The sequence below is a fragment of the Candida parapsilosis genome, contig 005809, assembly GCF_000182765.1.
Source record: "Candida parapsilosis strain CDC317 annotated contig 005809".
NCBI classification, from domain to species: Eukaryota; Fungi; Ascomycota; class Pichiomycetes; order Serinales; family Debaryomycetaceae; genus Lodderomyces; species Lodderomyces parapsilosis.
Genome location: NW_023503281.1, coordinates 2773501 through 2794817, shown reverse-complemented (window position 1 = coordinate 2794817; position 21317 = coordinate 2773501). Strand labels below are relative to the sequence as shown.

General features: G+C 39.5%; 17 protein-coding genes across 17 annotated transcripts; 10 read left to right on the top strand and 7 right to left on the bottom strand. All coding sequences in view use genetic code 12, as the record gives it.

Moving 5' to 3' along the window:
• Positions 1–1065: 1065 nt before the first annotated feature.
• On the top strand, positions 1066–1713 carry CPAR2_213080 (uncharacterized protein; the record flags this gene model as incomplete). Its single annotated transcript, XM_036810280.1, has 1 exon — positions 1066–1713. One exon carries the CDS (start codon positions 1066–1068, stop codon positions 1711–1713), a length of 648 nt encoding a protein of 215 aa, XP_036666832.1.
• Positions 1714–2404: 691 nt separating this feature from the next.
• CPAR2_213070 (uncharacterized protein) lies at positions 2405–3310 on the top strand (the record flags this gene model as incomplete). The annotated part of the gene is made up of 1 exon (XM_036810278.1): positions 2405–3310. The coding sequence occupies one exon, from the start codon at positions 2405–2407 to the stop codon at positions 3308–3310; it is 906 nt and encodes a 301-aa protein (XP_036666831.1).
• A 221-nt stretch (positions 3311–3531) lies between these two features.
• CPAR2_213060 (uncharacterized protein) lies at positions 3532–3717 on the bottom strand (the record flags this gene model as incomplete). The annotated part of the gene is made up of 1 exon (XM_036810277.1): positions 3532–3717. One exon carries the CDS (start codon positions 3715–3717, stop codon positions 3532–3534), a length of 186 nt encoding a protein of 61 aa, XP_036666830.1.
• Positions 3718–3915: 198 nt separating this feature from the next.
• Positions 3916–4155, bottom strand: CPAR2_213050 (uncharacterized protein; the record flags this gene model as incomplete). Its single annotated transcript, XM_036810276.1, has 1 exon — positions 3916–4155. The coding sequence occupies one exon, from the start codon at positions 4153–4155 to the stop codon at positions 3916–3918; it is 240 nt and encodes a 79-aa protein (XP_036666829.1).
• A 325-nt stretch (positions 4156–4480) lies between these two features.
• Positions 4481–5809, bottom strand: MSF1 (phenylalanine--tRNA ligase; the record flags this gene model as incomplete). Its single annotated transcript, XM_036810275.1, has 1 exon — positions 4481–5809. One exon carries the CDS (start codon positions 5807–5809, stop codon positions 4481–4483), a length of 1329 nt encoding a protein of 442 aa, XP_036666828.1.
• Positions 5810–5900: 91 nt separating this feature from the next.
• On the bottom strand, positions 5901–7625 carry CPAR2_213030 (NAPDH-dependent diflavin reductase; the record flags this gene model as incomplete). The annotated part of the gene is made up of 1 exon (XM_036810274.1): positions 5901–7625. The coding sequence occupies one exon, from the start codon at positions 7623–7625 to the stop codon at positions 5901–5903; it is 1725 nt and encodes a 574-aa protein (XP_036666827.1).
• A 182-nt stretch (positions 7626–7807) lies between these two features.
• Positions 7808–9613, top strand: CPAR2_213020 (uncharacterized protein; the record flags this gene model as incomplete). Its single annotated transcript, XM_036810273.1, has 1 exon — positions 7808–9613. The coding sequence occupies one exon, from the start codon at positions 7808–7810 to the stop codon at positions 9611–9613; it is 1806 nt and encodes a 601-aa protein (XP_036666826.1).
• A 24-nt stretch (positions 9614–9637) lies between these two features.
• Positions 9638–11119, bottom strand: CPAR2_213010 (uncharacterized protein; the record flags this gene model as incomplete). The annotated part of the gene is made up of 1 exon (XM_036810272.1): positions 9638–11119. One exon carries the CDS (start codon positions 11117–11119, stop codon positions 9638–9640), a length of 1482 nt encoding a protein of 493 aa, XP_036666825.1.
• A 96-nt stretch (positions 11120–11215) lies between these two features.
• CPAR2_213000 (uncharacterized protein) lies at positions 11216–12127 on the top strand (the record flags this gene model as incomplete). Its single annotated transcript, XM_036810271.1, has 1 exon — positions 11216–12127. One exon carries the CDS (start codon positions 11216–11218, stop codon positions 12125–12127), a length of 912 nt encoding a protein of 303 aa, XP_036666824.1.
• Positions 12128–12203: 76 nt separating this feature from the next.
• PGA27 (Pga27p) lies at positions 12204–13616 on the top strand (the record flags this gene model as incomplete). Its single annotated transcript, XM_036810270.1, has 1 exon — positions 12204–13616. The coding sequence occupies one exon, from the start codon at positions 12204–12206 to the stop codon at positions 13614–13616; it is 1413 nt and encodes a 470-aa protein (XP_036666823.1).
• Positions 13617–13944: 328 nt separating this feature from the next.
• CPAR2_212980 (diacylglycerol kinase) lies at positions 13945–14961 on the top strand (the record flags this gene model as incomplete). Its single annotated transcript, XM_036810269.1, has 1 exon — positions 13945–14961. One exon carries the CDS (start codon positions 13945–13947, stop codon positions 14959–14961), a length of 1017 nt encoding a protein of 338 aa, XP_036666822.1.
• Positions 14962–15035: 74 nt separating this feature from the next.
• Positions 15036–16220, bottom strand: POT1-2 (Pot1-2p; the record flags this gene model as incomplete). The annotated part of the gene is made up of 1 exon (XM_036810267.1): positions 15036–16220. One exon carries the CDS (start codon positions 16218–16220, stop codon positions 15036–15038), a length of 1185 nt encoding a protein of 394 aa, XP_036666821.1.
• A 434-nt stretch (positions 16221–16654) lies between these two features.
• CPAR2_212960 (uncharacterized protein) lies at positions 16655–17284 on the bottom strand (the record flags this gene model as incomplete). Its single annotated transcript, XM_036810266.1, has 1 exon — positions 16655–17284. One exon carries the CDS (start codon positions 17282–17284, stop codon positions 16655–16657), a length of 630 nt encoding a protein of 209 aa, XP_036666820.1.
• A 216-nt stretch (positions 17285–17500) lies between these two features.
• On the top strand, positions 17501–17953 carry CPAR2_212950 (uncharacterized protein; the record flags this gene model as incomplete). Its single annotated transcript, XM_036810265.1, has 1 exon — positions 17501–17953. One exon carries the CDS (start codon positions 17501–17503, stop codon positions 17951–17953), a length of 453 nt encoding a protein of 150 aa, XP_036666819.1.
• Positions 17954–18124: 171 nt separating this feature from the next.
• Positions 18125–19195, top strand: CPAR2_212940 (uncharacterized protein; the record flags this gene model as incomplete). Its single annotated transcript, XM_036810264.1, has 1 exon — positions 18125–19195. One exon carries the CDS (start codon positions 18125–18127, stop codon positions 19193–19195), a length of 1071 nt encoding a protein of 356 aa, XP_036666818.1.
• Positions 19196–19338: 143 nt separating this feature from the next.
• Positions 19339–20346, top strand: CPAR2_212930 (uncharacterized protein; the record flags this gene model as incomplete). The annotated part of the gene is made up of 1 exon (XM_036810263.1): positions 19339–20346. One exon carries the CDS (start codon positions 19339–19341, stop codon positions 20344–20346), a length of 1008 nt encoding a protein of 335 aa, XP_036666817.1.
• Positions 20347–20474: 128 nt separating this feature from the next.
• On the top strand, positions 20475–21158 carry CPAR2_212925 (uncharacterized protein; the record flags this gene model as incomplete). Its single annotated transcript, XM_036810262.1, has 1 exon — positions 20475–21158. The coding sequence occupies one exon, from the start codon at positions 20475–20477 to the stop codon at positions 21156–21158; it is 684 nt and encodes a 227-aa protein (XP_036666816.1).
• Between the last annotated feature and the right edge of the window lie 159 nt (positions 21159–21317).

Below are 21317 nucleotides of genomic sequence, written 5' to 3'. Positions count from 1 at the left end.
GGTGTGAGCAAATTTTGGCTTTCTCTATTTGAATAAAAATATATTACTCAACTTGACAAGAGCTTTCCATCTACCAGATTTCAAAAGTATATATATCTATTTGTATCCCCAACATATCCACATAGCTCTCTTCAATTGAATAATTTCTAGTTGTGATCCAACACGCATACAATTTTTTCAAAGATTGAAACAAATATTCTTGAATTTTCCCATACATTTACATCAAGCAATGTTTACGGAAAAATAAATACTTTCTCCATGAACCCCCCCACTCTCAGTTTAGCATTGCGGTTCAGAAATCGGAGAAAAAGCAAGCAAAATTTAGAGGCACGTTATTAGGTTTTTTCAAAGGGAATGTGTATATCTGACAGCGCCAAGAATTACATTCATTAAATCCGACTCTGATTTTTGTTTTATTTGGAGGATCGGTTGAAAATTGACTTTACAAAAAACAAATGTTGAACAATGCATGGCCAATCAAACGAAGCGATACTTTTGAACATTGCTATTGTATTGAGACAATGTTAGAGAGGCTTACTTTTCTCGAATACTTTAGATGTGTATCGACAAAGAAAACAATGTGCTAACCAAAAAAAGCTAATTCTCCAAAACGCACGACCCATATATTGTGCTCTATTTAAAGACACAAAAGCTCAAGCTCCCAATTGTTTGACAAAATTATCTTTTCATAACTAAATTACAGACAAAAAGTACCTCAATTTGGAAGCCATTGTTTTGGGGAATAAGCCAATAGGAGATGAGAAATTGTATTGGAAGAACTTAATTGCATTGTTTGGATTACATTGCTGCTATTGTTACACCTTGCTTTGTAACCCTTTCCTGGTTGGTGTGTGCCTACATTGAGTACTAGCACAAAAGCTAGCGTCAATATTATCTGATTAATCAGTGAATTCAGACACTATAGGGGGAGGAGGTTTCCCTATTCGCCGTCGCTCGTTTGTTTAAGGAAATACTATAAAAAGGCGGTAAAGTTGCCGAATTCTGATAAAACTAAATTGCTCATAGCTTTTTCTTCACAACTAAGACAAAACTACAACTTAAAAAATGGTTTCTTATTCGATCTTGTCTGTTTTGGCTCTTGCCTCAGTTGCTATTGCCGGAGACACACCAATTCAATCCGACTCTGCCGACCAACCATCTTTGCAAGCAAAGTTTGAAAAGTCAGAAAAATCTGACATCACTGGTACAATCACTTTTGAACCAGCAAACAATGGTTCAGTTTTGGTTAAAGTTGATGTTGAAGGATTGCCATCTTCTGGAGGACCATTCCCTTACCACATTCACGAGCGTCCTGTTCCAGCCGATGGAAACTGTACCGGAACCAAGATGCACTTGAACCCATATGGAGGTAATGAAAATGCTACTACTCCACAAGGTTTAGAAGCTGGTGACTTGTCAGGAAGACACGGTAAGATTCAAGGTACACTGTTGTCTACTGAATATGTAGACAACTATATCTCCTTGAACCCAGATTCCAAAACTTACTTTGGTGATTTGTCCATTGTTATCCACTTTGCCAACACTAGTAGAATCACCTGTTCAAACTTGACTGAATTGGAATCAAATGGAGGTGGCTCAAATAGTACTTCTTCAAGTGAAGCTGGTGTTTCAACTGCTAACGGTGCTGGAAACTTGCAAACCGGTGGTTTGCTCGCTGGTGCTCTTGCTGGTGCCGCTGCTTTGTTAATTTAATTGAAGCCCGTAATAGAATATAGCTAAGTTCCATCAAAAGAATCGTTTCGAGATGCTTCTCATATTTAGACATTTAGAGTAATACATAAAATGTTGGTTATACTTCTTAGGATCATGAGTATCTTCTCGAGTAGTTTGTAAAAGGAGGTCAATCAGTAGCATGTCGTGCTAAAATTAGTCTTGAAACACAAGAGTACTCAAGCTACACCGTCAGCCACTAGCCTTTACTTGTTAAGTTGTATAGCTTATCAATAAAAGCGAATGCAGGGATTTTATAGTAAGAATGTTTCAAGACGCTTATATGCTTGAATTTAGATTGAACACATCATCCATTTAAGCTTCGAGGGTAAGGCGCTGCTATGATATACTATACCTTATTCGCACAATCTACAAGGAAAGCGATATCGAAACGAGGCTTTTGGCAGCTTTCCGAAATTTCATCATACATTTGAGATATACGCGCTTACATAAGCGCGTAAAATAATATGCGCTTACGTAATAAAATACGGCGTTAACAGTAACCGTTTTTAATTTGAGGCTGCGAAAATAGCCCCAATTTGAGACTCAAATCACTATCAATGCGAAAAGTTGAGCCATACCTGTGCCACACCACGTGGAGATGGTTATAAATACTGAGCGTATTCCGGGCAATCTTCCATCTACGTTATGCTAAAATCACTACAAATTTACCATGGACTTACAACACACCAACGGATGGAAAGCAATTAGTGGATCACAGCTTGGTTTGTTTGTACTTGCTATTGGTGCATTCATCTGCATCACAGTCATCCAAGTCAGAAAAGGATTTAAAATCAAGACTATCTTACCATTCTTTATCCTCATGATAATCTTCAACGGTGTTAAAATTGTTGGTGGGATCCTTGGGTTGGTGTTTCTTGGAAATGACCACTTCAACAATGGTTTATTTATTGCTACTTATATTTGTGATTCGATCAGTTTAGGCTTCATAACAAGAGCAATTAGTTCATTGGTGCAGGATGTCATGACGAAGAAACTGCAAACCCCCGTGGGCGGTGATGATAACGATGTTATCGACTCGGATAGTGATACTAATGGGTCCATCAGAGGTTTTACAAAAGGTCCGGAGGACGAGGAGTCTGCACATCACCACAATGTAAGCGAAGTTTCAATATCCCCCTTTAGCAGAGTTGAAAATTTGAAAAAGGCACCATTCAAAATCCTTACTGTGGTTTTAATCGCCGCCGTGATCACAAACATTATTGGAACAAGCCAATTAGAAAGTGATGGTCTGTCATCAAACTCTACTGAGCAAACATTGATCAAAGTTTCAGCTGTGCTTTTTGTCGTTGGTGTTGTGGGTCTTATCGCTGTGTTGGTGCACATATCAATAACTGCATCACACTGTGCTTGTATAGCTCAGATATTGATTGCAGCATTGGTGGTGTTGATTGTTCGATGCGTTTATTCATTGTTAAGTGCTTTCCATGGTATTAATTTCAATTCACCAAGCGAATACATTTTGATGTTTGGTAAACCCAAATTTTACGGCTGCTTGGCTTTGTATCCGGAGATTTTGGCTAATATCATTTTATTAATTGCTCATTACAAGTGGTGAATCATCGAATGGGTTATGGAGTATCAATAGATCTCCTATGTTGGATATAGAGTGTGTAAAATTTACAAGTTAGTGTATCATCTTGAAGAAATTAGTGAATAATTTATTGAAGATATCGATTATAATATTGCTCGAACACCTGTTTGAAAGTGTCTCTCCTCTCCACGATCCCGATTACTTTCAGTTAGCGCCTTCTCTCCTCACTTTCAACATCGGCCATGCTAAAAGTCAACCTGATTGTCAATTTCCAACTTGTAAGCATCATATTCCTTGTCAAAATCAGTATAGAATTTGTGTTTCGGTTTCATTGTTGGGGATTCGGACTTTTCGTGAGTTTGAAGAAACAACCTGTATGAAAATAAGGCGGTACCCAATGCTATAGTAGCTAAGCCAATTTGCGACTTCATTGTTGATTAATGTCATTGCTAGTTTGTCACTCGACGGGTTGATGGTACCCCCTTATATATGATACAGAGCAATGCAATTTCATGCAATTCTACGTCTGGAATACACTTTGCCTGGAAATATACTTTTATCACATCTCGTGATAGTTTTACTATATACATGACTTCATCGGAATATATACATGCTCCCTAAACTCTACATCATTGTTGATGTAAATGCATAGACCTGATCTCCTGATCCTTTCTGTTTTGATGGTAGTTAACACAATTTGGACATTGGCAGCTTGAATGGTGATCAAATCCACAACGTTGATGCCTCCAATTTGGACCCGGGCCATAATGATTTGCCGACACCCTTCCTAATATGAAAGCACCGACTACAATAAATAATCCACCGAACCCAAAGTGATGTGGACGATAACCTGGATAGAACCTTCTCATGATACTGTAATTGCTTTGACAAAAGATAAAACCTAACGAAAGTAAACCCAAATTCTTTTTGGAGTTGCATTTTGCCTCCCTTTTATAGCCACCCTCCCTTTGCTTTGACGCACAATCCAATTCTTAACACAAGGTCAAGTGTTTCTGCATGACCAAGAGCTGCAAAAATTGAAAGGGCAAATCGCTACCAGCTCCGTGTAAACTCCGTACGCAAAAATACTTAAAATTTTTTTGAATAAACACAAAGCCTTGTCTGTGTATAGGTGTGTCAGTTCGCCTCCTATCATACATGAAAAAACTATATACACTTTGTAAAATCTAAATATCATCTGATTTCAACTTTGAACCTGTTTACAAGATCCTCTACTACCTTGTCATGAATTGAGTTGATTTCGCTGTTTGTCAAGTTTCGATCCATTGATTGATAATTTATTCTATAACATTGCGATTTCTTACCTGTCTTTGGGTGGGTAAATTCGTCAACATTAACAACACTTTCAGCCAAGTCTCCAGCACGATTTCTGACAATTTCCATCACATCATTTGCATGCAATTTGTAATCGCGATTGAGCCAAAAGGAAACATCCCTCTTAACTCCCGGATACTTTGAGTAAGGGACAAATGTGTTGATCTCACCTTGCTTAAATTGTTTATGAAATCTTTCATCCTGGGTCCAAAAAAGTCTAATGTCAGGGATATCAAACAATAGCATCGCGATCCTGTCCAATCCGATTCCAAAGGCCCAACTGATCTTTTGATCACCTAAATTCGAATTGAGTAAAACTTGTTGTTGGACAACACCACATCCACAACATTCCAACCATTCTCCTTTCCACCAAACCTCAATTTCCCATGAAGGTGAGGTCCATGGAAAGTAAGCTTCAACCCAGCGTACTTTCAAAGGCTCGTTCAAATAAGGTTCAGTAGATCCAGCCTTCTTGGCTGATTCTCTAGCTCGTTCAAACACTTGATTAACTAGGTATTCAACTGTTTTCTTCAAATGCGTTGAAACAAGTCTGATCTCTTCATCAGTCATATATTTTTGTCCCGGGTTATTTGGTGTGACAGGATTCTCCCTAAATGGATCCTCAACAATGATATTTGTCTGTGGAATTGCGTCGATATCCTGTTGAATCTGTTCCAAATCTCCCTTGTCGTATACTCTAGCACCTTCCAATTGGTGGAAAGCAGGGTAATGCGTTCTATCAACTTCATCACGTCTATAAACATCGGCTGTGATGAGATACCCCGGTGTTTTTGAATTGATAAAACACTCTTGCTCATGAGCAGAGGTGTGGGTCCTTAACAAATAGTCTTTGTTAAGGTAGTATGTGTCTGACGTTGATCTTCCAACGTGATCCTCTGGGAACCCCAAACTGTCAAAATTCTGGTACCTGGAAACAATGGGGTGGAAATTGTCATATATAGTGTACCCCATACCTTCCATATTCTGTCGTATTAAATCGTGCAATATACCAATTGGATGGTTAACATTTTTATGCAATTTTCGGTCAATAAGTTTGAGAATGTAAGGAGGCACGTTCGTCCACTCATCTGCATGATATGACTTATTATCCACCACAATGGGTTTCACGGTATTGCTGGAGTAGCGAACGAATGCAGACCTTAGGGGTCTGGCTGATATCTTGAACATTGGATTGCAGAGGTCTCGAATCAAATGATTTTTGTCTTTTTTTTTTTTTTTCTTTCATTTTTTTCACTTGTTATCTACTGAGCTATGTACTTTACCAAGCGTCTTCCTTATATCTCACACAATCTTCCATTTCGTTAATGTAGCGTTTTGCGTCTTCTTTTGATATGTTTTTGAATCTTTTCACCACTTCAACAAATGTTAGTTTCACTTCTCTGGGCATCTTCCCACTTGAGCCACACACAAAGACTTTTGCATCTTGATTCAACAACAAATCACCAAGCAACTTGTATTCGGCAATGATTGCATCCTGAACATATTTAAACTCGGAGTCCTCATCTCGCGAAAAGCAATTGTATATATGCAAATTGCTTGATTTTTCCCAAAACAGTTTTATGAGGTGATCCTTTTCTGCATGGCGACAACCAAAAAAGAGATACATCTCTTGCAATGAGTTTTGGTGCAAAATTTCGTCAACTAGTGACTTCATTGGTGCTATACCAGTCCCTGGTGCAACCATAATGATGGGGCTCTGTGTGATTTTGAATGAAGATCTATCAATACTCAAATGTACCTCATCCCCTACCTTCAACGACTTTAACCATCGCGTGCAAAGTCCACGACGGATGCGTCTTATTATAGTCCTATACTCCACAATTGCCACCACCACCTCTATTTCTGTCTCGCTGGAACGTGATGCGATCAGAAACATCCTAGGCTTGATCAATGGTATCAAGTCAAGTATATAAGAGACAGGAATGGTTAAATTATTTTTAAACTCAGTCAAGGTTTCTAAAATCAGTCTTCTTGGTCGATTTGCATAGTTGTAAAGTTCCTCAGGGTCAGAAAATGAACCAAACTCTCTCAATTTTTCTTGTTCCCTTTTACCATCCTCGGTACTAGAGTCACAAAAATGCCATAATACTGCAAAAAAGCTTCGTCTTGGAATTGACATTATATCCAAGTGGTATTTAATCAAATTCCTCAAAGTTATAAATTGTTCTTCATCTACCAAGTTTCTTATTCTTAATGGTTTATCGGCCACCTCTAGCCACTGTGGTTGGAGCTCGAGCAAAGTCTCGACATCCTGATCAAAATTACATGGGTATAGTGAAATTGTATCTCCTGGGTTATACTTTAGGTTTTGGGAGGATATTTTCAAACGTCGCACGTCTTGAAAATGATCGGCAGTGGTTATTCGTTCATTTGAAACCACAGTTCCCACTTGTAAATTGTTGTAAATTTTTGTTAGCAATGAATTTTGCGCTAACAGGTCTGCAGCAAGCCCTAGTGACATTTTATACTCGGGCATGGGCACAGTGTTGTTGTCAGGCTCAGTCAGCATGGGGAGGAATTTACTCAATGCAGCAAGTAATTGAGTTTCCCACTCTAAATAGAACCCGTCTACACCCTCTGGTGACATTTCATCAGCTTCACACCTCGGCGATAGCTCTTGGCATCCAAGTTGCATCATCCTTGCGTGTATCTTTTTTATTGCATAGTTGTACTTTGTATACGATGAATCACCCAAGCCTAAAGTTGTTAATCGCAAATGTTGGAAAAAATCCCTCGGAAGTTTCTTTTTGCAAATGAATTTCATAAATGATTTGGAGTTACGAGGTAACTCACCTTGTCCTGTGGTCGAACATATGATTATTAAATAGTCTGTGTCTGTCACTAAATTTTTCAAGGGAAATGCATCTAGTGATGATAAAGTTGGTTTTAGATTGTAGCTTTTTAATCGAAGTTTTAAGTACTTAGCATATTCTTCTGCATTTCCTGTCTCAGAACCGTATAAGATGGTGATCCTATTCGACATCTATGTCTCCTGCTAACTAAAGTGTTGTATATGTAAGACGTATTACAAATTGGCGTCACAGATACAAAATCCACGCAAGAAATGAAAAAAAAAAAAAAAAAATTATTCAACTGACAATCAAAAACACAATCATAACAGTCTTGAATTGGAAAAATTGTTTGTTAACCGTTAAATAAGCGATCATGCCACCAAAGAGGAAAGGAATCGGCTCACCTGTTGCCACTTTAAAAAAGGCAAGAGTAAGCTCCCATTCACCTGAGGAGAATAAAAGGTTTTATCAATCTACTATCAATTTGGTATTCAACTTGCGTGAAGGAGAAGAGCAAATTGCTGCGGCTTTCATCAAACTACCATCCAAGAAGTTGTATCCTGACTATTACCACCTCATAAAAAGTCCCATATCGATTAATGAAATTCAAAAGCGGATCAATACTAGATACACAGGCGAGTCTACGGATGAGTTTCTTGATGATTTCAATTTATTACTTGACAATGCCTCAACGTATAATGACGCGGACTCTTGGATTGTGGCCAATGCAAAGAAGATTGTTGACTTTGTAAATGATCAGGTGCGGGAGTACGAAAGCAGTGCTTCCAATACTGGCGATGCAAAGCACCCCAAGATCAAGTTAAAATTAAAGAGTCCATCGGTGCAAACACATGCTGCCTCGAAAACGGAGGAAATTACTTTTGGTAAGTTGCCAGAACTATGCGCCGAGCTTCTCAAGGATGTTACGAATCACGAGTTTGAGAATATCGGAATAATTAGCGGGCCATTCTTGGATGAAGTTGACCAAGCCATTTACACAGACTATTCAAACTTTGTGTCTAAACCAATGGCCTTCAACACACTTTTATCGATGTTGGAATCAAGAAAATTGTTCAGCCCAAAGTACCCTTTACTTGACAATTTGCGAAAGTTTCATGACACCGCAACTCTCATTTTTACCAATGCAAAAGCTTATAATAATGAAGAATCGCAAATACACCAGGACGCAATTCTACTTCAAGAATATTTTGAAAAACAATATGACGTCTTGAAGAGGAAAGTTGAAGCAGTGGATGCCAACAAGGCAAAACCAGCTAAATTAAAGATAAGCTTGAGCAAAAACCAGGATAAGAAAAATCGGCAACTTTTGAGGCATACGGAAGACGAGGATGTTGAGGATGCAGCCGATGATCTGGAAGATGTGTCAAGGATTGACAATGATGAAACTAAAGTTAGGGTCAAAGTTGAGGAAGACCGTACACGAGTAGGACCGATTGAAATTCATTTGGACAAAACAACTGACAACACCATGGGAAAAACATTACCATCTCTTTTGGAGAGCAACTCGATTATACAAGAGTCTTCCTTGTTTTCATCTCCAGCAATCATGTCTCACATTACTAGATACGCCCAAGACAAGATAGTCGCCTCTTTGTCAAGGTCAGCGTCATTGGATACGGAAACAAAGCAAGCGTTGTTTCCGGCACAGTCACAACTGTCAATCGCGACTTTGTTTTCCTACAAGGTACCTGCAAATGGCTATGTTGACCAGTCATATAGTATATCGTTACCCAATGATGTTCTGCCTTATGTGTCATTGAAAGCGTCTTTACATCACCTTTTGTACCTTGCAAAGAAGCCGGATTTGACTGATGGGCATGGGTATCTCAACCTGACATCCGATGACGAGTTCCAATGCAGCCTAGTTGTTAATGGGGAGGTACTTAACCAACCAAATGATTGCTTTGAAGAGGTGAAAGGCAAAGAGAACCTTTTGGCCGTACAATATGATATTAGGTTAGCCCATGGCTTGAATGTTTTGAATTTTGAATGCAAAGTAGCACCGTCATTGAGTAAAAAGGTGAAGAACACGACTATACAGGAGCAAGCTGATGAATTGCCTGGAAGTCGACACACAAGACATCAACTCCAACAGATGAAAATGTCCTGGGATGTGGAGAGTATTACGTTTTTCGTTGTTTGTAACAGTGTTAGTTGAAATTAATGTGCTATATACAAACCTTTATTTACCAATACAAAAGTTTGCAAATACCACACCTAGTATTTCCTCTACACCAATGGCTTCCCCGGTGACCTTACCGATCCCTTCTATTGACTGCCTCAAACCTTCGGTTGCCAAAACCACATCACTTTCGTCTTTCCAATGACGAAACTCTCGAAAACCACTCAAAACATCGAATTCCAATATGTCTTGAACTCTAGATGAAACAACGGCTGCATTTTGAGATCCGAAGTGAGACATTTCCTTGAACTTTTCAATAAGCTCTTTACGAAGCGGTTCAATCCCGAACCCCGTCGTGCATGACACCACATGAATAAGATTGCTTGATATATTCAACAAACTGGCGTGTTTTGCAACAAGCTTACTCTTTTCTTCCAAGAATAAATCCTCCTTATTTAGAATGACCACGACGTCTTTGCCATATTTGTTGACCAACTCCAGTACATGATCGAATATGGCATCATTGTGCTGGTCATCAGTTGGATCGAGCACCACTAAAACCAAATCTGCCGAAAGGGATTTCATCTTGGCTCTTTTGATTCCCTCTTGTTCTATCTGATCGGCCTCAGACAATAGCCTTATCCCTGCGGTGTCGCCCAAAATCACCTTGTAACCACCGATATCTAAAGGGATGTCCAATACATCTCGAGTAGTTCCAGCAATATCACTAACTATCGCAGCGTCCTTATTTGTCAAAGTATTCAATATGGATGATTTGCCGGCATTGGGAGGTCCCAATAACGTGAGCTGGATCCCGTTCAACAAAACTTGAGACGACTTTACGTTTTTGAGATACGTCCTGATTTCCTCTTCTAGTTTCGAGATACTCGTCTCAACGTCATGGAAAAGTGAGTCGGCTTCGGAAAGATCTTGGTCCTCACCGAAATCAATCAACGTGGTAAGATTAGCTACATTTTCTAAAATTCCCTGTCTCCATTTCACAAACAAGTCTTTTGTTTGTCCAGACATCGACGCCAAAGAAGCCATTCTCTGCAGCTCTGTTTCGGCATTGATCATCTCACTTATACCTTCCAAAGCGGTAAGATCATATTTTCCATTAATAAAAGCTTGGTGGGAGAACTCGCCATGGTCAGCCTGTCGTATAATTTTGCCATTAGTTGGATCATGTAACTCCCTTATAGATTTCAACACTGCTTTTATAATGGCTGTTCCACCATGCAAATGAAGTTCGAGGAGATCTAGACCAGTATATGTATTCGGCAGCTTGAAGAAAACGGTAAGAGCTTCATCTAGAAGTGTGGAGTCCTTGACAGAATATAGCTTTCGAACTTTTGCAACTCGATGGTCTGGTGCTGTCTTTGTTTTTGTCAAAGTGTTGTACACGTACGAAGCCTGTGGCCCCGATATTCGAACCACTGCAATTGCCGATTTGGAAAATGGAGTAGACAATGCAAATATGGTTGGCTGTGAGGAGTTTATTGCAACGCTATAGAATCTTGAAACGCATATTCTTCTAAACATTGATGATGGTAAAGTTTATTTATAAAATTCTAATCGCTGTGACAGATTTTCTTTTCAATTTGAAAATCAATTCTCAACTCCAAGATCCATTTCAAGATGATTAGGACTATCAGAGGATTAGCTACATTTCCAAGATTACTTAGTCATGAAAATCCATTGGGTCTTCCTCAATTTCAGAGAAAAGGTTCAGCTGCATCTCCTAATCCCCCATCTAAGGGACTCCCGGTAAAGCAACACATTTCAAATGTAAAAGACATCATTTTGGTATCGTCAGCTAAAGGTGGTGTTGGGAAATCGACAGTGTCCGTCAATACCGCGTTGGCTCTCCAAAAGCTTGGTAAAAAGGTGGGCTTGTTGGATGCGGATATTTTTGGACCATCGGTTCCGAAGTTGATGAATTTGAAAGGCGAGCCTCGTTTATCACAAACTTCAGGTAAGCTATTACCACTATCAAATTACGGCATACAAACAATGTCAATGGGATATTTGATCAAAGATGAACAGGCTGTGGTGTGGCGAGGATTAATGGTGATGAAGGCAATTCAGCAGTTGCTATTTGATGTGGAGTGGACACCAATAGATTACTTGATCATAGACATGCCCCCTGGTACAGGGGACACCCAGCTCTCTATTAGTCAATTGTTGGATATCTCTGGTGCACTTATTGTCACCACCCCACAAGATATTGCATTAATTGACGCTGTGAAAGGAATTACAATGTTCAACAAAGTTAAAATACCATTGATTGGAATTGTGCAGAATATGAGTCACTATATATGCCCCAATTGCAATCACAAGTCTCATATATTCAAGTCTGACGGTGCAGAGAAAGTGGCAAAGGAATACGGAATCAAAGTTGTCGCTAATATTCCACTCAATGAGAATATTTGCCTTCAATCCGATCTAGGTAAACCAATTGTAGTATCGGATCCAGATTCACAAATTTCAAAGGACTATTTTGATATTGCAAAGGCAATAACAAGTTTTGAAAAAATGCAACACAAATAAGAACAGAGAACGAAGCCATATTTTATGGAGTAGTTGTTTCACCGAGCCTGCATAATTTACCGCCATTACATTCACCATGCGTTTTGTCATTCTATTTACAGCATTTGCACTGCTTATGTTGCAACCTGTTTTAGGTCGTAACATATCATCCGTCGAGCAACAATTTCAACAGCATATCAATTTTTTGAAAGAGGTGATACCCCGACGCAAAACACTTGACATTAATCGTGCTAGTGCATTGGTCAGTATTCTGCATAAAGGTGTACCAGTAAACTTTGGTGTAATTCCCCTGTCCAACCTTCCGTCACTCGTTGACATTCATAATTTCAGTCCAAATTCGTCAAAAAGCTTAGCTACAAGTGGATCATCTATGCCTTCCAAATTACCATCGTCTTTGCTTGAAATTGTGCAACCTTTAACCTCGCTCGAGTTTTTGTATTCGTCATCGACTAATGAGGACGACATTGTGACGGTACCGCCTACAAGATCATTATCGGCTAGTTACTCATCAAATAAACCGAAAACAGTGTCAAAGTTGGACATGCTAGCAGAAATAAGACGATTGGAGCAACTATTGGTAGAATTAAGGGGTCAAATGAGTCGTCAGGAGATGAATTTGCGAAAGCAATTGGAGCTAACAGGACAAACTACACCAACTACCACCGCCTCGGAAGTGGCCCAAAATGCTGAACAATATTCAAGATCAAGACTGTTTTTTGTATCTGCTACTGAGGACGTGCTCTCAGTGAACGATGATAGTGTTTCAGCATCAAAAGTGAATGGCAGGCAAATCATGATGAGGAAGCCCCCGTCAAACTCGGTTTTAATCATGCCTCAGTTTCAACATCATGCAAGACATAATCCTCAACAGGGTCCAACTTATCGCAAACCTAAAGTCGCGTGGACGGATTTCCCAATTCCAGTAGCTACTGCCTCGAGTGTAACAGAAATGGACTCTATTGAGACGTTGGGCGTGTTGAAGGAGGGAGAGTACACCATTCTTTTTGATACGGATAACCACATAGGTTACATTGATTCAAATGTTATTCAATTCGCAGGAGTCACCGACGCAGATATTGTACCTTCTACGACCCAGTATGAAGAGTACCTCCCCATACAAACCCTGGTGGATGGGGATGTCAAAACCGTCCCCACAACTGAAACACTCGATGGACTCGAGATGGGCCAATCGTCGACCACTCATCAGTCTGTCACCTCACCAATGACGACTAGCCCATTTTATGACCAAGACCTGATTCATGCACCACCTAAAAAGGCAACACTTCCAGTTCACGTGCACCAGCTTGGGACTCGACCAACTGAGAAGGAAGTTTCTACGTCAAGAGTGCGAAGACTAAAACTGGTTGCTACAAAGAGTTTCAATTTTGACATATTTGACTTTGATTCTCAAACAAAACTCAACTCAGGGAGTGCTATACGGAAGTCATTAGCTTTTCTTTATTATATAATATTGCTGGTAATATACTGACTGGCGGCGCAAAACATTACATGTGTGGCACTGTCAGATTTTTGAGGTTTTTCGTAGGTTTAATATTCCATTTTCTATGCGACTCCGTTTGTTCGGTTTCTCGGTTAAATGGGCTTTCTTCTTTACGCAGTCGGACTAATTTTTTTTTTTTATATGCACAGAAAGCACAACTTGTTTCCACACAAAGATTGGGAGATCATACAAAAATATAAACATTATAAAGTGCACCCTTCTGGTATTCTGCATATTCAGTATATTATTGCGGTCCACTTCATACGTCCCTACTAGGCTATACTTTAACGTCCGAATCAAACACCTCCCACTTAAAATGTCAGCCGCTGCCGGTACATTGAAAACGACCTCATCACCAAAACCTAAGCCTCAAAATATGGCATCATTCAGCATGTTAAATTTCGACGAAGCCAAAAATTCGTACATTGAGGAAGAAGACAGAACATACATCTATAATACAACCAATGAAGGTGTTTCTTCGGAAGAGGAGGACGATGATGAAGCTGAAGACGACGATGAAAGTGAAAATCAAGGTTTGTCAAGAAAAAGCTCTGACACTGATTTGGACGTAACTGATTCAGGGGTAACGGAAAAGCTAAATTTGAAAAGTCAAAAAGCAGTTGATACAGCTACTCCACCCCCCGTTCAGGGCAAGTTCAAACAGTTTTTGGTAAAGCATGAAATACCCAGAAAAGTGTTTCACTCATCTATTGGTGTTTTAACATTGTGGTTGTATACTAAGGGAACCACCATCCCACAATTGTTTGTTCCATTATTCACATGCTTTTCAGGGGTTTTGATCAACGATTTGATTAGACTCCACAACCCCGAAATTAACAAGTTTGTCACATCTCAAATGTGGTTCATCATTCGTGAAAGTGAGAAGAATTCTTATAATGGAACGTTGTTTTACTTGGCAGGTGTATTAATTGTGTTATACTTGTACCCAAAGGACATCAGTGTTTTAAGCATTCTATTATTGAGTTGGGCTGACACAGCAGCTTCCACAGTTGGGCGCAAATGGGGTAAGTATACACCCAAACTTGGAAACAGAAAGTCTTTGGCTGGTTCATTAGGTAGCTTTGCAGTCGGAACATTTGCAGCATATTTGCTTTATGAATATTTTATTCCTGGTTACAATGTCAACAACCCGGGTGATATCTACTGGACCCCAGAGCTGAGTAAGTTAAACATTCATATCTATTCGATTCTTGTTGGTTTCATTGCTAGTATCTCCGAGCTTATCGATATTTGGGGCTTGGATGATAATTTTACAATTCCTGTATTAAGCGGAACATTAATTTATTGGCTAGTTCGTGTGTTCCATGTTTAGAGTGATTTATAGAGAAAGAGATGCAATTGATTTGACTCGAATTTTTTGCTAACTTTTTTAATTGAGAATGTTATTTAATCTTCATTGATGAACAATCCTGCGTAGCCTTGGCCTGTAGAGGTGCACATTGACACAACACCGAGTTCTTTATTTTGAGCTTTCAATCCATTCAATAGAGTTGAAACAACTCTACCCCCTGTAGCTCCCAAGGGATGACCAATGGCTATTGCGCCACCGTAAGGATTTACTTTGTCATAATCTAATCCCAACTTCTCAATGCAATAAATCAGCTGTGAAGCAAACGCTTCGTTCAATTCGAAAATGCCAATGTCCATATTAGTCAAGCCGAATCTCTCCAACAATAGCGGTATACCTTCTGAGGGACCAATTCCCATCAATCCGGAAGGAACACCAGCAACACTGGAACCTACAAATCGTGCTATTGGCTTGTATCCGTGTTTTTCGGCATTCTCACGAGTTGTCAAGATTACAGCTGAAGCACCATCTGATATTTGAGAAGAATTACCTGCAGTGGTAACTCCATTCTCCTTGAAGACGGGTTTCAAAGTCAGCAATTTTTCATATGTCGATCCAGGTCTTATTCCATCGTCTTTTTCGACAAGTTTCGCTTCACCTGCCTCGTTACGTGCTTCAATTGGTATAATTTCTTTTGCAAAGTGTCCAGATTCAGTTGCCTTTGCTGCTTTCAAATGCGATTGCACGGCAAACTCATCTTGTGATTGCCTTCCGATTCCAAACTTTTCGGCAACCAGCTCGCTTGTAATGCCCATTGGGGTCAACACGTTTTTGGCCTCCTCACTGGCATCCTCAAAAAATGGTTGGTAGATTCTTTGAGGAATACCACGATGCGGGAAATAATCATGCGTCATGGATTCCACACCTGCTGCAATAGTAAACTTGTTCTCACCGCTCAAAATGGATCCAGCACTGTAGGTTATAGCCTGAGCAGAAGATGCGCATTGGCGGTTAATTGTGTTGACTGTTGTTTTGATTGGAAATCCAGCTTTCTTCACGGCTAAGGATGAAGCTTTTTGCCCGCCTAGAGTTTGCAAAACTGTACCGACGAGAACGTCATCAACCAAGTTTGGGTCCACATTGGACTTGGAAATTGAGCCTCGCAAAACTTGATATAACAACTCCTCCGGATAAAGCTGAGCTAATCCACCTTTGACGGACTTGGTCACTGCAGTCCTCAACGCAGACAAAACGACTATATCTTTTGCTGCTTTTTTAAACATTGCGGTCTCTTAACAGAATAAGAAGCTGTGGTGTTGTAGCAGGTAACCATTTTTAAAAGTTTTCACTTTTTATATCATCTTATGCTACGATATTTAGCTTTTAGAGTTGTGGAGAGGAAGAACGTTTTTCCGATCTGGCGGGAAAAAAACGTTAGAGCCACGGAAATAGGCATAAATAGCTGCAAAAAAAACAATTATAAGAGCACGAAGGCGATTTAAACGAAGAGACGTTTTGGTCCATTCTACAGTGGTGCGCTTAAAAGATATCATATCGAGAGGCTGTAACACTTTTAGTGTAAACGTACTGATTTAAATAGAATTCTGCTGCTGTTATGTACCATTGAGGCTCTAATAACCAAATATTCACAAAGCAACACTCTCGACTCGTACAACAGTGTCAAATCCCTTTCTTCTCCATGTGCCCTTCTTATTCTTTATTCCAAAATCTCTTTTCGTATATCGATGAATCTATCATAAGTCAAATGTGCCTTCAATCCTTCGTATCTCGTCAACTTTAGCCATCCTTCCTTCAAACCAGTTGAATAGAATTGCTCTGTCAGGCTCTTCCTTACAGGGTAGTCTGCTTTCTTGAGCAAGTAATACAATGTCGTAAATTTGTCCCACTCTTGTTCTTCCGCCACTGAGGGTAAAAATGTCCCCAGGTAATGTTCGTTGTCCACTTCGAATGATATTTTCAAGCCATGCACGCCAACTGTCCAATCATTGTAATCATAAATTGGCTGAAAGTTGTCTAGTAATGTCACATCCACCTCTAAACTAGCAACTTCCTTGGTAGAAATAGGTGGAAACCTGGGATCTTGAAATGCTGAGCTTATGGTGAATTTTGCAACTCCCGATTCAACGGGTAAAGATTGGAATGTACCTATACAGCCCCGCAACTGTGAGTTCTTATTCCAAGTGACGAAAAGTGGGGCGGACTGTGGAAGCTTGCTTGAATCCTCCAGTAAAGCTTTAAAATAAGACTTTAATGGAACTTTTGTCAGTTCGAAATCAAGCTTGTTGAGTAATGTCTCAAACGCATAGCAACATAACGCCTTTGACATGGTTTTAGATAGCGTTAAAATTTGGTTGTGGTGAATTAAAGTGTTAACTATTCAAGGGGCGAATCGAGGAGAGGAAGTCAATTTTATTACACAACAAAGACATTCTTTTTTTGCCCAAACATCGTAACCAGTGATAGCAAAATTAGGCAGCATAGTTACATACTCTCCCTTTAGAATCGCGAATATACTACTGCAACACGGCTATTTCTTAAATCAATGGGAGCTTGCTTATCATGTTTGGGTGGCAGTAGGTCTGAGGACGAATACGATGAGACTACTTCACTACTAAGGAGAAACCAACAAGGAGGGTTTGATCAGTTGCAAGAAGAGGAATTGATTAAGCAGCAACAAAGGCAGCAAGAGCTCAACAGTATAGTTAACGACTTATCAGAAAACTTGATTGATGTCACTTCATTTCTAAACAAAGGTAATATGTCTGGGATTCAATCACAATCGCAATCACAACTACTCCAGCCCCATTTGAATAACAGCGAGGGCAATTATGAATCAAACGTTGACAAAGTCGGAGATGGAGGCGCAAGAACATACCCATATGTTTACAGTCAAAGTGATAAAGCAAAAGTGGTTGAACAAACAAAGATATTTCCCGAAAATGTACGACAAGGGTGTACAATCTCTGTCAAAGAGCCTCTATATTTAAAGTTTTAGTGTTAATACGATAATACGATGAAACACTGTTTACTATCTATAGAGTAGCTGGTTGTAGATTGGCTCATTCATGGTCTCGAGTTTTGAGGGGTGGAGTTGAAAATCGGAACAAAAAAAAAAATAGTATCCACTTGAGTCTCTTCACCACAACTTCCCCCACTACCTACACAAATGACAATCACTATCAATTGGGCTATCTTAGGAGCTGGAAATATCTCCTCCCAGTTTGTCTATGATTTATTGCTCAACAACGATCGAAAGACCGAGTATCACCATATCATTAGGAGTATAGGTTGTTCCAATGCAGAAAAGGGACAAGATTTCATCAAACGGAATAACATCGTTGCAGAGCGAAACTACAATATAACCCCGATCGTTCAATCATACAAAGAGCTTTACGAAAATCTGGATGTGGACGTGGTTTATATTGGCACTCCACACAACTTTCATGTTGAGCAAGCCATTGCATGTTTAGAGAACGGTAAACATGTGTTATGTGAAAAGCCAATCACAGTGAATAAGAAGGATGGGGAGAGAATATTTGAAGTTGCGAAAAAGCAGGGAAAGTTTTGTATGGAAGCTGTTTGGACAAGATTCTTCCCAGCAATCAAAGAGCTTAAAGAAAAAGTGTACCATGAAAAAGTGATTGGTGATATTCACAGATTGTTTGCTGATTTAAGCTATAATGGTGATGTCAAAAGCTTGCCTTTGACGTCAAGGGTCAGAGATAGATCACTAGCTGCGGGATCTCTCTTGGATATCGGTATATATCCGATCACTTATTCAAGAATTTTATTGGATGATCAAGTTGGTGAGAATGCTTCAAAATTTAATCAAAAAAGCTTTCTCACGATAGACGAAAACGACTTGGTGGACCACCTTGCCTCCATTATCATCAAATACGAAGATGGCAAGCATGCATTACTTACTTCGTCGGAGTTGGTTGATGGGCCGAAAGCGTATGTTAGACTTGAAGGGTCAGATGGCTGGGTTGAAATGTATAGTGATAACCCAGCCAGAGCCAAACATTTCAAAATTTTCAACAAAAAAGGACTAGAAATCTATGAATACAAGGACAACTCGGGTTATAATGGGTTCATCTATGAGGCAGATGCTGTTGCCAAAGATATTCATGATGGTAAATTGGAGAACGAAATAATGCCCCACGCTGAGAGCTTACTTGTAATGGGTGTGATGGATGATATTAGGAAAGAGAATGGGCTTTCTTATGAGCAGGATTGATGCAATCGCGATTGTGTACCATTTGTATACTAGAAGTCGAGATTTTAATGTCTCTTTTTTTTTTTATTGGATGCAAAACGCGTTAATTTGAACTACTTTCCATAACAGATTCTTTTTAAAGTTGTCAAATAGTGTTGCATGACATGTGGGTGTATACGAATCTAGTGTCATTAATAATCATCTTCACTGGCGCCTGCTGTATTGAGGACCAGTCGTTCTACGATCTGGTTAAGGACCTTGCAAAGTGGCAAACTTCACACCCAGAAAGTAATACTACAACAGACTTTATGACAAATGCACGACAAGAGTCAAAATATACCTTCCAGTCCACTACAAATGCAACAGGGGACGTCAACAATACAATTTTCACCATCCAGGGAAAGGATAAAGTGCCCAAATGGTCATTCAGTACCGGAATTTTTGCAAACAAGGCACAGGAAATGGGGTATCAGGATTGCCGTGAGATTGCAAAGTACAAGAAAAGACCTATTACCATTATTGAAACTGAGCCAGAAGTCGTCGAGGAAAAACCAGTGAAAAAGCCAAAGCCAAAAAAGTCAAAGTCCAAACCCAAGGGTCCACCACCACAGTGGCTATTGGACTCTTCTTCAAGTGAAGAAGAAGAAAGTGATGCAGGGAAAGAAGAAGACATTCAATTTTCAGAGTCCGAGTCTGACGAAGATAGTGATTCATCTGAGAATGAGGGAAAGCTTTGGTTTCTAGGCCTCAGTGTCCCTGATGCGGCTAATGGAGGTAGGCCTCATTTGGTTCGTGAGGATATTTTAGTAACGAAAGTGGGCAAAAACTACCCAGGTTTATATTTTGATCGCCACGATTTACTTCATGAGGACAAATTCCGTCCATACAGAAATTTTACGAGCAATTCAAAAAGAGACTACACTGAAGATAACTATGTTATTGAAGCGGAAAGTTTCCAAAAAGAACTGGATAAATTTGAGAATAAATTTAGGGCTTGGATGGTGGGGTCCAATGTGAGTTTAAGTGATACAATTCCATTGAAAACCCAGGTTGCTGACATCAGTGAAAGCACTTCTACAAGTGTCATGTTTGATCAGTTGTTACCAGTTCATGTTTTTGCTGAGTCCAAAGCTTCTCGATTATGGTGTATATTCAATTTATATTGTTTCTAACAAAAGTTAACATATCAAAATTGTGTAACAAAATTTTGACTGCAAAAAAAAAATTACAGAAAGGCGAATTTTCTCTCCCTATGCAAATTTATCTGTCTCTCAGAAATCACCACAAGCTTCTACAATCAATGTTGACGATATACTTCATTTGGTTGTTCTTTGCAGAATACGTCTTGCCGTTGAGTTATCATCACGAGCAACAGTTGCCTCAAGGGCAGTCTACAATTTTCACATCACAAGTAATCAATCACCAGAATCCAGACTTCTCAAAAAGTGAAGATGCATTTCAAGCTCACCTCGTTCAACAAGCACCCAAAAATAGCTTAGAAGGTAGGGTTCAAGCAAGTGAAGAGTTTCAAGCACAAGGTACAAAGAAGGAGAAGAAAGTGGGTACACCCAAATGGCGTCTTGGTGCTGGTGCATTTTTGAACAAGGAAATTGACGAGGGATCTACCGAGAAGGAAACTACATTCATACCAACCATCATCGAACTGAAATCCTCAGATTCAGAATCGGACTCGGACGAGGAGGATTCTGATTGCGATTCATCGTCTGAAAGTGATGGCAAGAGAAATAACAAAAAGAAAAAGACGTTCAAGTTGTTTAGTTTGGATGAAGTGATCACTGATAAAGAGAATCAGAAAATTGTTGTTGAAAGGACTGTGGGCTTAAAAAACGCTACAACCCTTGATTATTCCCTCAATAACCATTCGGATGTCATGGACGCAATGTTTGACTCAAAAGGGTTCATATTGCAAATTCGTTCTCTCGCGTATATATGCTTATGCAGTGTGTACCTCTTTTTAATATAAATCATTATTTTGATACGTAAAAGTTCATACACTACAACCGAATCCCGAAATAATAAACAAAAGTTGCCATCCCTTCTTCACTTTTTTTTCCCTTTTTTGACTGTTTTCCATATCATTCCTGATTTTGCTTCCACATCCACTCGAACAAGAAAAGAAAAA